Source organism: Macrotis lagotis, chromosome X (assembly GCF_037893015.1).
Source record: "Macrotis lagotis isolate mMagLag1 chromosome X, bilby.v1.9.chrom.fasta, whole genome shotgun sequence".
In the NCBI taxonomy this organism is placed as follows: domain Eukaryota; kingdom Metazoa; phylum Chordata; class Mammalia; order Peramelemorphia; family Peramelidae; genus Macrotis; species Macrotis lagotis.
In genome coordinates, this window is record NC_133666.1 from 246,661,383 (window position 1) to 246,676,796 (window position 15,414).

Below are 15,414 nucleotides of genomic sequence, written 5' to 3' on the forward strand. Positions count from 1 at the left end.
CTTCCCAAACCACAACCTACCTTAATTCCTAGATTCTTACATATATATAAATCTAAATGAATTGGTTGGGTGGACACCTTGAATGTGCTCCCCTCCCCTCTCCTCCCCTCCCCTCCCCTCCCCTCTCCTCCCCTCCCCTCTCCTCCTCCCCCTTTTTTGGAGGCAATCAGAGTTAAGTGATTTGTCCAAGATCATTCAGCTACTAAGTGTCAGGTAATTTCATTTCGTTTAATTGAAATGGTCTACATTAGCTCAAGTTTCTGTGACTGTCCTAAAACTTAAGAACATAATTGTCTTCCTTTCTCTCTGTGTTTAAATTTGGTCTAAGATGTATTTTCTATAGATTGAGTTTCCAATTCTCTTTGTGATTGTTTTAAACACAGTAAGATAAATCTGTTTTTCACAATAATTCAACTTTTCGAAATGTATTCCAAGGAAATAATTTTAAAATCAGTCAAACAATGAGGATTTATTAAGAAGATGGAAGAATGGCTGGAAAATGGACAATAAAATAAAACATTTCTAAACAGATCTCTAAAAGGTTCCAACCCAAATCCTCATAGGGAAATTCAAGTAAAAGTCACAATGAGTCATTTCTCCTGCCCATATCAGTAAGGGAAACCAGAGAGAGATAGAGGATCTGGACAGGAATGGGTAGTGAGAAGAAGGGAAGAAAGTTTGTATGTGTGTGTGTGTGTGTGTGTGTGTGGTGAAGTGAAGTCTGCCAGAGTAGGGAAAGATGAATGGATCTATTTTGGACATGTTGATTTTAAGAAACCTATGGCATATTCAAAATATCTGATTGGCAGTTGGTGTTGTGAAACTGGAGTTTAGTAGAGATATGATCCTGTAATCTGAATCAGGAGATAACTGAGATAACTGAATCTAAGGGAGCAGATAAGATCATCAAGAGGAGTATTTAGAATGTTAAACACAATTAAACACAATTGTACAACAAAAAACAGATTACTCACTGCCATGGGGAAGGAGAGTGGTAGAAAAATATGGAACACAAAAGTTTACAAAAAAAGATGAATATTACATATTATCTTTGCATGTAATTGGAAAAAATAAAAGAAAATAATAATAAAAAAGAAAATGTATGAAGAAAAAAAAGAGGGTCCAAAACAAAAAAAAACTTTTGAGGGAAGGGGGCATTCACTATGCCAAGTCATAGATAAAAACCCAGCAAAAGAAACTGAAGAGTGGTTGGACAGGAGAACAACCAAAAGACGAGTCAGCAAAACCCAGGAAAGGTGCAGTACCCAAGAAGAAAAGGAAGTCTTTGGTGTCAGACATTTCTTGTTTTTTTTTTTTTCTCTTTGTCAAAATCCCTAGTTCAGATCAGGTATTCTCATCAACACTCAGCCAGCTATTGGCTTGTTTACAAAACAGTTCCCAGTTATCTTTTTCTTTTTAACACATCCCTTTTGTTTTATGTGCCTTCCCTTTTTGGTGTGCAAAGTCTTTTTTTATTTCTACCTACTCTTCTCTCAAAAAAAAAAAAATAACCTTACCAAAACTTATTTTCTCTTGATAAAAATATCATGGGCAGAAGGGTCTAGATCTCAATTTCCTTGTTTGCAAAATGAAGCAACTGGAATAGATGAAATATGAGGTGTTCTCTTGAAGGATCATAATTCTGTTTCTTTGTCAAGGTTATAAATTAGATTTTTTTCGACAACTTCAAAGTCAAAGGACAGCTGTGTCTTGCCCAAGATCATATAATTAGTAGCTAGCAGAAGCAGTATTTGTACCCAGGTCCTCTAATTTCCAATTCTATTGCTCTTTTCCCTGAACCTTTGCCTGTATTGCTTTCTTCAGTCATTTCCTCACCATTTGTTCATTCAACAAGCATTTTATTAAGTGTCTACCATGTTCAAGACACTACTCTTGGCAGTAGGGATATGAAGACATAAGGGTCATGTTTGATCCTTCCCCTCCCAGTTCATCCTGTTCTTTTTAAGTAAATGATGAAGAAACTGAGTCAGAAAGATCACAGAATGAATTATTGTTTAAGAAATGAAAAAGGGATTTTAAGGGTCATCTAATTCAATTCACTCGTATTTGACAGTTATGTCCTTTCATTGAAAATCAATGTCTTCTATCAAAGATGCAGTTGGAGGGAAAAAAGTTGCCTTTGTTGAATGGAGTATGACTGGTGACAAGTAAAATAACTGACCCAGAAAGCAAAAGACAGAAATTTTGGGAGGGATTCTTCCACATCAGAAATATGTAATCAAAAAGAATTGGTGTGATGCCACTTGGGAAATTCATTCTTGATTCTTTGAATCATATGAATGAATGAAACAAAGTATAAGAGTACAAATCAAGAGAACTGAGTTCTAGTACCAACTGTGCCTCTAACTAACCAGCTCTATGATGTTAGACAAGCCCTTGGGACCTGTTTCCTCCTCTGGAAAATGAAAGGGGCAGGTGTAGATGATCTTGAAGAGCTGGACGAGGTACAACTTGTTAATTTTAACAAAATAAAAAAACTGGGATCCAGAGTGGATAAATTTCCTGCTCAATGTTATAAATAGCTGGATCAATTAAAAAGCCAAGATTGGAACTGATTTCTTATATTCCTCTGAGTCATCTTGCAGTTTTCACATTGTGAGATTCTGTTTGTACAAAATTGATTTTAAATAATACACTAAATATCTTGAAATTATATATTCTAGAATATGAATTTGGGGAAATTGTATTTTATCTGACTTTTGACTCAATTAGGACCGTCTACTAAGATGAGCACATTTAAACTGAATATTAGATTTTAATATGATTCCTTAGATATACTTGGAATTCCTTTTTTTGCTTTTATATTGGTCTGAAAATCTGCATCTCACATTAATAAATCAGATTCCTCAGAGCAAGGATACCTAACCCTTTAAGTTTCTAGGAATATTTCTTAGGGGCTAGAGTTATTCTCTAATGCCAAAAGAGGTATGAGTCCCATTCTTTTATTTATTTGTATACCCAGTGTATTCTCAATATAACTACCAGTGGTTAGTATTCTAGTTTCATTAAATTAACATCAATTAGCTTTTACAAAGAGATATTTTCTACAAATATATGGCAAGACTGGTAAGCTGCAAAGCATCTCTCTAGCACTTGGGAGAATACTGCCCTTTATGCCACCTCATTTCCTGAGTTGAATGGGTTTAAACATGAAATTATTTCTACATAACATTTGCTTCACCAAGTTCATTTCTGAATTTGTCATAACTTTCTGGAAGCAGGATTGCTAGCTACATCCATGTGGGCTGAACTCACCACACATGCTTTCAGGATGGAACACCTACTAACTGAATACTGAATACCCTCACTATACTTTAGGTTCTATTTGATCCAAAATAACTGACAGTTTGGGATTGTTTCAGGCACAAAAAACTAGATCTCCTTTACAAAGTAGACTCTCATACTGCATTGCTTCAGGGCTAAATTGAAGGATTCTCAGTTTCAGAGTAAAAGGGGAGAGACTTCATTGTAGGGCATTTTAAAAAGAATTCTTTTATTGAGACATACAAGCAGAAACAAAAAAGGACTGAGGACCTCACTTCCAGAAGGAAGAACAGCAACATTTTGTAGTGACTTGCCTGGAATATATGCTATACTTTCTGCCATATCCAATAGTTTATTATTCATTTTTGAAGTAAAGTTTGGTCTCTTGCCTAGAAAGGAGGTAAGGCAGCTCATAAACCCCACCTCCTCAGTCTCATATGAAGTATTCTTTTATTACAGCAACCAAAGAGAAGAAGAGTTTTGATGAAAAAATGGAAAACAATATTTAGGGTCAGAGAAGAATCCCAACTTGTGAGAGGTTTAGCAAGTAGGAAAATCTGACTCAGGATAAGAGAAAGTAGAGAGGGATCTACTGTCTTTTCAGAGAAGACATATAAGATAGCAGGGAAAAATCTCTTGTCATTCATCAAACCTGATGACTACATAACTCAGTTCTAGTGATTATGAAGTTATAGGCAAGAAACTGGAGAGCTTCAAAGGTCAATTGTTATTTTTGTTGTTGATGCTGATCAAGCTGCTGAGAAGATAAAGGCATGTTTGGAAAGTGAACAATTGGTTGAATGTGGTTGTTGTCAGCCCTAAAAAGAACAGTATAAGAAAGTATTCATGAAAGTATTATTTGTAATAACAAAATAAAGTGGAAATTTTGTGCCGAACAGGCAGAGAATAGTTGAACAAATCATGTTGTATTAATACAATGGACAATATTGTGCCATAAAAGAATGATGAATGTGATGAATTTTTAAAAAATGATAAGATTTTCATGAATTTATTCCAAATGAATGAAAATATATTAACATTATAATGAATAATATAGGAATATTATATATTCATAACACAAATAAAATCATTTGCATTGTTTATAATGCAAATGAGAATAACAACAATAACAAGAAGCTCAAGCAACAATAATCTTACAAGATTGGAATGTAACACAAAATGAACTCAATTTGAAATTTTTTCTCAGTAAAAATCACAAAGGATGGAATTCTGAATTTACCAGGGATGATGAATGATCTAATCCAACTCTTTCCCTGAATAGAGATAACTTTCTCATTGCTTATCACTGATTTAGAGCTAGAAGGGGCCTTAGAGACCTAGGGAAAGAAAGTGACTTGCCAAGGGTTATAAGAAGTGAGTAGCATCAGTAACAATAACAAACTTTTACTATAATGTGCCAGACACTGTTCTACACTGTGTGAATGCTGAGAAAGGCAAAAATATGAAATCTGAATTCAAGGGGTTCACATTTGTTTAATATATTATTATTTATCTTATTAAATATTTCTCAAATACATGTAAAATTAGCATTCATTTAAAAAAAATCCGAGTTCCAAATTTTCTCACTCCCACCTCCTCCCCCAGTTCTCGAGAAGACAAGTAATATTATATTGATTATACATGTGAAATCATGGAAGTTAGTTGCATTGAAGAAAACATACAAAACAAGAAAAAGAAATAAAGTTTAAAAAAGCATTAAAAAAAGAAAATCATTGTCTATTTTACTGTGCTCATGAAGTTATTTACCCAATAACAAGATAGCATTGAGGTTGGGGGATGGATAATGTGAGAATGTTGTATGAGTATAGAGTTAAGACATGAGTGATTATCCTACTCTGCATTAGTTCATGAAGTTTTTATTCTATTAGAGTTCTTGGTGTCTTAAATTGTGGTGGCAGACTAAATTATTTTATTTCTTATATATAATTCCTATTTTTGGAGAGGTCAAGAGGATTAAAGGAAATGTGTATTCTTCCATCTTGTTTTTCACATCACTTCCTTGTAAGTTCAACTTCCATTACTAGTATTAACTTCAAATTTAATGTCCATTAGTGGTTTGGTGTGTTTCTGGAAAATGGAAGGTTCCATTTCTTTTCTAGAGATACATGCTTTTATTCTGTTTTGTTTTGATGATTTTAAACTGCCTACAATACTATAAAAATGTCTCTCTGTAAAGTCCTTTTTTTTTTTTTTGCACCAGCTAGTCAGCCATCAACTATATAGCTATAAAATTGTATAGTAGAACTACTTTCTTATCATAGGTAAGTTTTTGGTAACCCAGAAGATTGTAAATTAGAAATAGTATAATAAATTATTTGACTTCAGAGAAAGCAATTTTTCATTTCCTATAACATGACTCATTTGTCCTTTCTTTCTATTAATTCTTTTTTCCAGGTCTTTGGTGATTCTGAATTTCTTTTAAAGGATGAAGTACAGGCAGCAATAGACTATGCCAATCTGGATGTGGAAAAAGCAAGAAAAGGTAAGCATCCTCTTATTGAGTTTGGCATAGACCTGTCTTCTTCTTATTTGTGCCTTCTATTATTTATGCTGTCCATTTCTAGACAGGTCTGTCTGTAATAGATTTCAAATCATTTCTAGCCATAGTTCTATTATTTTAAATAATTCCGATTATCCCCAGAAAAGTTCAGAATATTGATTTTTTTGTTTCTATTTGAAATTACTCTCCTTTTCTCTCTCCTTCCTTCCTCCTCTCTGTATCTCTCCATTCTTCTCACTTTCTTCCTCCCTACTTTTTCCCCTTTCTCCCTTTTTTACTTCCTTTCATCTACCCAAACATTCTTTTATGCCTCATCCGTATCCAGTTCTAGAAAATTTCTCTTTTTTAATTATCATTTTTCTGTCCTGTAAATATTCCTCCTTCCCATTATCTCCCATGACAAAAATAGAAACATTTGCTTTCAATTGTCTTATTTTTGTATAATATTTGATAAATGAAAAAAAAAGCCTTGTAACATCTCATTAGCTCATCCTAAGTGGCATAATTAAGGATCTATTGTATTTTATCAAATCATGGTCTGATTAAGTGGTTTAATTTTGCATCCCAGATTAGTTTTAAAACTTTAGAGGAACTTTCAAAACAATCAAATATCCATGATTTGCATCTGTTTCTTATTTTCTTAAGACTGGAACAAAATATGGGGGCAACTAGGTGGCGTAATGGATAAAGCACCAGCCCTGGAGTCAGGAGTACCTGGGTTCAAATCCAGTCTCAGACACTTAATAATTACCTAGCTGTGTGGCCTTGGGCAAGCCACTTAACCCCATTTGCCTTACAAAAAAACCTAAAAAAAAATACTGGAACAAATTTGTATATTTCTCCAACCCAAACTTTTCCACCCTTGGTAGAAATATTAATGTCCTCCTTTTCTGCAGAGTAGACAAAAACAGAAACAAAGCATTAAAAGTTTGAGATAGTAACATATGGGGAAATGCATAATATATGTGGAAAATGAAGATCTCATAAATTTCTAAAAACCCTTAAAAAGTATAAAGCAAGTCACAAAAAGAAGCTAAAATGGGCAAAACTTTATTTTTTTTTAGAGCAAACACTTTAAAAATGTTGTTTTGTTCTTTTAGTTTAACTTATCTTTAAATCTGATCCACATGCTAATTTAGCTTTAAATCTTGTAATAAGGCCTTTCATTCCTTAGACTTATTAAGGAAACTATTTGTATAGAATGCTGCATTTACAGTCTATTACTTTGGGTTGGTTTTACTTAATTCATTCTTTGTTAAAAAAAAAAACACAGACCCACTGTTAAGGGGGGGGGGGATTACATATCTAGATGCTATTAAGAAAACCATCAAATTTTTTTATTGAAGAAGTTTGAATAGAGTAGTCAAATTTTTTTCTCAAAAGATATATATTTTTGCACAAGTTTTGCATTGTTTAAAATATATTCTTGAATTGTGCTATTCCAAATAAAATTTTTAAAAGGCAAAACATTCATATCTGTCCTCTGAAGATTAGCAGTTCTGAGTTTTTTTAGCAGCAAGGAATTTAGTCATATTTTCAAAAGCATTCTTTATATCAAGATTTAAAGCAGATTCTGATCAGCTGATCTAAGCAAATACTCACTTGTTGATAATCCAAGAGAGTGATGGAGGGAGGGAGAGAGAAAGGAAGGAGAAAAAGAAAACTTGGAGGTTAATTTCAAATAGAAACAAAAAAGAAATCACTGAAGAAGTAAGTTCTCTATTGTAGCAAGTTTATTTCTGTATTTGATTTAGAAGTATACTTACCATATTTATTATAAATTATGTTTGTTTATTTTATAAGATTGAAACAATTGGAGAAATGATGGGTAGACTGAGCCAATAAAGTAAGAATAACAATTCTACCTAATTCATTTACTTATACTACTAAAAATTATTTTATTGAGCTAGAAAAATGACAAAATGCACTTTGAAGGACAAAAAGTCAGTAATATCAAAGAAATTAATGAAAAAAGTATCAAATCTTAAATTGTATTCTAAGACAGTAATTATCAAAACTAGTACTATCTAAGGAATAGATTAGTTAATCAGTGGAAAAAACACACAATGAATAGTAAGAATTGATCATAGTAACTTTATATTTCATAAACATCTAAACTTTGAGGATAAGAATTTGTTAAAAATTTCCAGGAAAATTATAAAACAGTTTGGCAGAGACTAGATATAGTTTAATATCTTACACTGTTTATCAAGATAAGGTCAAAATAGATATATTACTTAGATATATATATAGAGAGAGAGAGAGATACCACAAGCAGATTAGAAGAACTTGAAATATATTATCTCTTAGATTTATGAATAGGAGAAGAATTTATGAATAAACAAGAGATAAGGCGACTTTGGTGGAACCAAGATGGTGGCAAGAAACTAGGAAGTTCCTGGAACTTTTCCTGAAACAACTTTAAATAAAGCCTCTAAACAGATCCTAAAGTGACAGAACCCACAAAAGAAAGAGAATGAAAGACCTTCTCAGCTCAAGATATGAAGGAACTTCAGGAAAGGTCTGTCTCATGTGGGTAGAACAGGAGTACAACCCCACCATAGGTGGGAAATCTGGAAAGTCACAGCATAGCTCAGGTCCAGGCTCAGCAAGCCAGTGGTACATCAGGTCAGCAGTGAGTGTCTCAACTCGAGCTTGGAAGGCAAGTTTGAGCCCAAGAGTACAACAGATGACTGGGTTGGGCTACCCTAATATAGGAAGTAAACCATAAGCACTTGAGATGCTAAAGTAGAAAGTCAGGAACAGGAATCCTGGTTCCCAGCACAGAAAGCTTAGGACTGTACCCACTGTGCCCAACCAGAATTCAACTTTCAAAACAAGCAAAAAACCAATAAGAGCTAACCATAGAAAACTACTACACGGATAGGAAAGATAAGGACACCATTTCAGAAGAGGAAAGCAGTGACAAAATGCCAGTAGGTGAAGCCTCAAAGGGGATTATAAACTGGTCTCAAATCCAAAGACCTCTTTGAAGAACTCAAAGAGGATTTTAAAAATCAAAGAAAAAATTGAGAAAAGAAATGAGTCAGTCATGAAGGAGAATTATCAAAATTTGACTGAAGAAAGGAATACTTTTAAAAGCAAAATTGGCTAAAGAGAAAAAGAAAACATTTTTCTTTATTATTTTTTCAGTTAAATGCAAAGGTAGCTTTCAACATTTCATTCATTTACAAGTTTATAAGTTTTGCATTTTCTATTGTCTTCTGTTCATTCTCCTCTCCTCATGACAGTGAACAATCTGATAAAAGTTGTGCATGTACAGTCATGTTCAACATATTTCCATGTAAGTCACATTATAAAACAGGAATTAGAGCTAAAGGAAATTAAACATGAGAAAGAAAGAAAGAGAAAGAACAAAGAGAAAGAAAGAAAGAAAGGAAGGAAGGAAGGAAGGAAGGAAGGAAGGAAGGAAGGAAGGAAGGAAGAAAGGAAGGAAGAAAAGACAAAGAAGTTGTAAAAAGTGAACACCCATAGTTTTTTCTCTGGATGCAGATGGCATTTTCCATAACAGGTGCTTCGGGATTGTCCTTGACCACTGAATTGCAGAGAAGAGATGAGTTCATCTAAGTTGATCATCTTACAATGTTCTAGTTAATGTGTACAATGTTCTCTAGGTTCTTCTCAGTTCACTTAACATCAGTTTATACAAGTCTTCCCATGCTTTTTTAAAGTTCAATTGCTCATGATCGCTTATTGCTCCATAACATTCATATACTGTACCTTGTTCAGCCATTCCCCAATTGATGGACATTCCCTCAATTTTTTTGCCACTGTAAAAAAGAGCTGCTATAAATATTTTTGTATGAAAACAGTTCTTTTAAAAGTAAAATTAACCAACCGGAAAAGGAAACATGAAAGCTAAATGACAAAAGTAAAATCCTAAAAATTAAAATCGTCAAAAGGAAACTAATGATTCTCTGAAATGCCAAGATACCAATAAATAAAATGAAAATTCAGGAAAAATAGGATATAATGTTAAGTACCTCTTGGAGAAAATGACAGAAAATAGATTTAGGAGAGATAATTTACTAATTAGTGGTCTTCCTGAAAGCCATATCCCCCTCCCAAAAAGAGCCTACACAATATATTTAAGGAAATTATTAAGGAAAACTTTCCTAATATCCTAGAATAAGAAGATAAAATGGTCCTTAAAAGAATCCTTTGACCATCCCCAGAAAGAGATCCTGAAAGAAAAACTCCAAGGAATATTGTAGCCAAATTTTAGAATTATTAACTAAAGGAGAAAATACTGCAAGTAGCCAAAAATGAAGTGATTTAAATACCAGGGAGTCACAGTCAGGATTACACTAGATTTGTTACCTTCAATATTAAAAAATTGGAGGACCTGGATGTTATACTCCAGTGAGCAAAGAAGCTTGGATTACAACCCAAAATCAACTACCCATAAAATTCAGTATTTTCTTTTAGGGGGAAAAAATGTAATTTGAACAAAATAGAGGACTTTTCAAACTGATAAATTGATAAATCTGATTTTTAAAAAAGACCAGAATTGAAAAGAAAATTTGATCTTCAGATACAAGCCTCAAGGATGTGTAAGAAAAGAAGGGGAAAAAATTAGTCACTAAGGCTAAGTTGTTTGCATCTCTACATGAGAAGATAATACTTGTAACTCTTGAGAGAACTTTATTTTTCTTAGCACTGTTGAAAGGAGCAAAATTAGAAAGAGGATGTGGGTATAAATTATGATGTGATGATGCTTGTTCCTCTTGAGAATTTTATTTCTAATAAGATAGTTGAAAGGAGCATACTTAGAGGATGTGATTAGAATGTGATATTACTTGTAATTCAAGAATAAGTAGTATACTTAGAGGGTATGTATATAAGACAGGCATAAATCAATTAAGACATGAAAAAGATTTTACTGGGAGAAGAAGTTTGGAGATATAAGAGAATAAATGATACCACATGAAGAGGCACAAAGGCCTTATTATAGTAGAGGGATTTATGAACACTTAGTAAATCTTACTTTCAACAGGCTTGACTCAAGGAGGGAACAGCATATTCCCAGTAGGGTTTAGAAATTTATCCTACTCTATGAGGAATGAGGAAGGGAAAAGGGAAAGAAAGGAGAAGGAGCGACTGATAGATGGTGGGAGGGAGGGAAGTAAAAGGGGAAAAGGGAAGGAAAGGTGGGGCTGATTAAAGGGAGGGCAGATTGAGGAAGGTGGCCATCAGAAGCAAAACACTGATGAGGGAAGGATAAGGTAAAAGGAGAGAGAAAAGTACCAACAAGGGGAAGATAGGATGGAGGGAAATACAGATTTAATAATCAGTACTGTGGAAGTAAATTGATAGCAGTGTGGTTTAGAAATCAGAATCTTGGGGGTGACTAGGTGGCACAGTGGATAGAGCACTGGCCCTGGAGTCAGGAGGACCCGAGTTCAAATCTGAAATCAGACACAGTAATTGCCTAGCTGTGTGACTTTGGGCAAGTCACTTAACCCTTAGATAAATAAAACTTAAAAAACCAGAATCTTAAAATATGCTGTTTAGAAGAAACATATTTGAAGCAGAGAGATACACACAGGATAAAAGTAAAAGGCTAAAGCAGAATATATTATGCTTTTATCTGAAGTAAAAAAAAAAGCAGTAGGAACAATCCTGAACTCAGACAAAGCAAAAGCAAAAATAGATCTAATTAAAAGGGATAAGGATAAAACTATACCTTCCTAAGAGCATTATTTCATCGGCAATGAAATAATATCAATTTTAAACATATATGCCTCAAGTGGCATAGCATTTGTTTCTTAGAGGAGAAGCTAAACAAAATACAAAAGCTATAGATAGCAAAACTATACTAGTAGAGTACCTACACCTGCCTCTTTCATAATTAGATAAACGTAACTACAAAATAAATAAAAGGAAGTTAAAGTCAATAGAATTTTAGAAAAGTTGAGTATGATAGACTTCCTGGGGAAAATTGAATGGGGATAGAAAGGAATATGCTTTCTTCTCTGTGGTACATGGCACCCAACCAAAAATTGACCAATATTAGGGCATTAAAAACTTCACAATTAAATGCCAAAAAGCAGAAATGTATAATGCATCCTTTCAGATCATGATGCAATAAAAATTACATGTAATAAAGGGTCATGAAAAAATAAACATTAATTGGAAACTCAAAAAAATCTAATTCTAAACAATGAGTGGATCAAACAAAAAATTCTCAAAATAATCAATAATTTCATTCAAGACAATGACAATAATGAGACATCATACCAAACGCTGTCAGATTCAACCAATGCAGTTATTATGGGAAATTATATATATATATATATATATATATATGATATCAATATAATCTATTTATAAATTATTACATGAATAAAATAGAAAAAGAGGGAATCAGTGAATTGGGCATGAAACTAAAAACAGCTAGAAAAAGATCAAAAAGAACAAATTAAAAATCCCCATTAAATACCGAATTAGAAATCTTGAAAATCAAAGGAGAAATTAATAAAAAAAAATAGTAAGAAAACTATTGAACTAATAAAGCAAAGAATGAGTTTTGGGGAAAAACAATAAAATTTATAAGCCTTTGATGAATTTGATTTTAAAATAAGAATGGAAAAAGTGAATTCACTACCATTGAGGAAAAAAATTCAAATAATAATTTGGAGTTGTTTTGCCCAACTATAAGCTAATAAATATGATAATATAAATGAAATGAATGAACATTTACTAATTGACCCAGATGAACAAAAGAGGAAATTTAATACTTTAATAATCTCATTTCAGAAAAAAGTAATTGAGCAATCCATCAAAAAATCTCTATGGCCAGATGGACTTATAAGTGAATTCTACCAAATTTTTTTTTTTAGGATTTTGCAAGGCAAACGGGGTTAAGTGGCTTGCCCAAGGCCACACAGCTAGGTAATTATTAAGTGTCTGAAGCTGGATTTGAACTCAAGTACTCCTGACTCCAGGACCAGTGCTCTATCCACTGTGCCACCTAGCTGCCCTTCTAACAAACATTTAAAGACCAATTAATTCTAATTTGATATACACTATTTTTAAAAAATAGGTGAAGTAGTTCTGTCACCAACTTGGTGCTGATACCTAAACCAGGAAGAACTAAAACAAAGAAAATAATAGAACAATCTGCCTAATGAATATTAACGCAAGAATTTTAAATAAAATTTTAGGAAAGAGGGTACAGCAAGCTATCACTAGGATAATAAACCATGAGCAGGTAGGATTTATTCCAGGTATATTCCAGGTTCAATATTAGGGAAACAATCAGCACAATTGACCATATTAATAACAAAACTAACAAATCAAATGATTATCTCAATTGCTAAAGTGTCTATAGATCATTAAAAACTCATTCCTATTAAAAACATTAAAGAGTTTAGGAATAAATGGAATTTTCCTTAAAATGATAAGTAGTATCTATCTAAAACTATCAGCAAACATTTTAAGTAATGGGGATAAACCGGGTATATTTCCACTAAGATAAGAAGTGAAACAAGGATACCCATTATCCACCTCTATTATTCAATATTTATTAGAAATGTTACCTTCAGTGATAAGAAAAAGCAACTGAAGAAGTTAGAACAGGCAATGAGGAAACAAAACTTTCACTCTTTGCAGTTGATATGATGGTATACTTAAAAAAACCTAGAAAATAAACTAAAATACTACTAGAAACAGTTTACAACTTCAGCAAAGTAACAGGATATAAAATAAACCCACAGGGGCAGCTGGGTGGTGCAGTGGACAGAGCACCAGCCCTAGAGTCAGGAGTACCTGGGTTCAAATTGACCTCAGACACTTAATTACCTAGCTGTGTGGCCTTGGGCAAGCCACTTAACCCTGTTTGCCCTGAAAAAAAAACTAAAAAAAAAATAAACCCACATAAATCATCAGCATTTCTATATATTATCAGTAAAACCCAACAGCAAAAGATAGAAAGAGAAATTCCATCTAAGTAACTATAAACAACATAAATTACTTGAGAAGTAACTCCCAAGACAAATTTGTAAACCATATGAAAACAATTAACAAAATTCTCTTCATACATATAAATTCAGATCTAAACAACTAAAAAACTGTCAATTGCTCATGGATAGTCAATTCTACCTAAATTAAATTGCTTATTTAGTGTCATTCCAATTAAACTATCATAAAATTTATTTTATAAAGCCAGAAAAAATAGTAGTAGTTATCTATATGAAAGAATAAAAGACCAATAATATTAAGGGTATTAATGAAAAAATATGCAAAAAAAGTCTAGCATATCAGATCTAAAACTACTTTATAAAGCAACAGTAATCAAAAATATCTGGTACTGGCAAAGAAATAGAGAAGTGAATCAGTGGAATAGGTTAGGAATGAAAGAAACAATAGTAAATAACTATAGTAATCTACTTTTTGATAAACTCATAGAGTACATTCTGGGATAAGAAGTTGACAAAAACTGCAGGGGGGAACTGGAAAACAATATGGCAAAAATTAAGCATAGATCAACATTTCATACCCTATACCAACGTAAGGTGGAAATGGGTATAGCATTTAGATATAAAAAGTGATATTATAAGCCAATTAGTATAACAAGAAGGAATATTTCTGTGAAATCTATGGAAAGGGACCAAATAAGATATAGAGAACATAAATTGCAAAATGGACAATTTTGACTTCATTAAATAATATATATATACATATATATATATGTATATATATATATGTAAAATCAATGTAACCAAGATTAGAAAGAACACAGAAAGCTGAGAAGCAACTTTTACAGCTAGTGTTTCTGATAAAGGATTAATTTATAAAATTTATAGAGAACTGAGTCAAATTTATAAGAATACAATTTTTTTTCCAGTTGATAAATAGTCTAAGAATATGAACAGGCAGTTTTCAGATGAGGAAATTAAAGCTGTCTCAAGTCAAATGAAAAGATGCTCCAAAACATTATTGACTGGAGAAATGAAGATTAAAACTTTATACCTGTCAGATTGTCTAAAATTACAAAAAAGAAAAATGATCAATGTTGGAGAGGATATAGGAAAACTGGGACACTCATGTACTTTTGGTGGAATTGTAAACTGACTTAACCATTCTAGAGAACAATTTGGACTCTGCCCAAAGGGCAATAAATCTGCATATCTTTTGATCCAGCAATGCCATTTTACTTCATCTATATCCCAAAGAAATAATAATAAAAATGGAGAAAGATTCACATGTACAAATATGCATACATACATACATATATATATATATATTTATAACAGTTCTTTTTGTAGAGGCATGGAATTGGAAATTGGGGTGATACCCAACAATTGTGGAATGGCTGAATAAGGTATGGCATATGAATGTGATGGATTACTGTTGTTCTGAAAGAAATCATAAGTGGGCAGACTTCAGAAAAGTCTGGAAAGACTGGCAGGAACTGATGCTGAGTAAAGTAAGCAGAACTAGGAGAATATTATGCACATTAACAGTAACATTGTGGGATAACTCATCTCCTTTCAGCAATTTAGTGATCAAGGACTATCCCGATACAACAGTTATGGAAAATGCCATCCACCTCCAAAAGAAAAACTATACAATCTGAATGCAGA

The 15,414-nt window shown here is 32.8% G+C and overlaps 1 protein-coding gene across 2 annotated transcripts in view; it reads left to right on the forward strand.

Moving 5' to 3' along the window:
- The window catches only part of IQGAP2 (IQ motif containing GTPase activating protein 2), a 347,950-nt gene that overhangs the window by 250,569 nt on the left and 81,967 nt on the right, over positions 1 to 15,414 (forward strand). For both annotated transcript variants that reach the window (XM_074204624.1, XM_074204625.1), the window contains one exon: positions 5,701 to 5,788. In XM_074204624.1, coding sequence (XP_074060725.1) covers positions 5,701 to 5,788 — 88 coding nt within the window. The remainder of the gene's footprint in view (positions 1 to 5,700; positions 5,789 to 15,414) is intronic.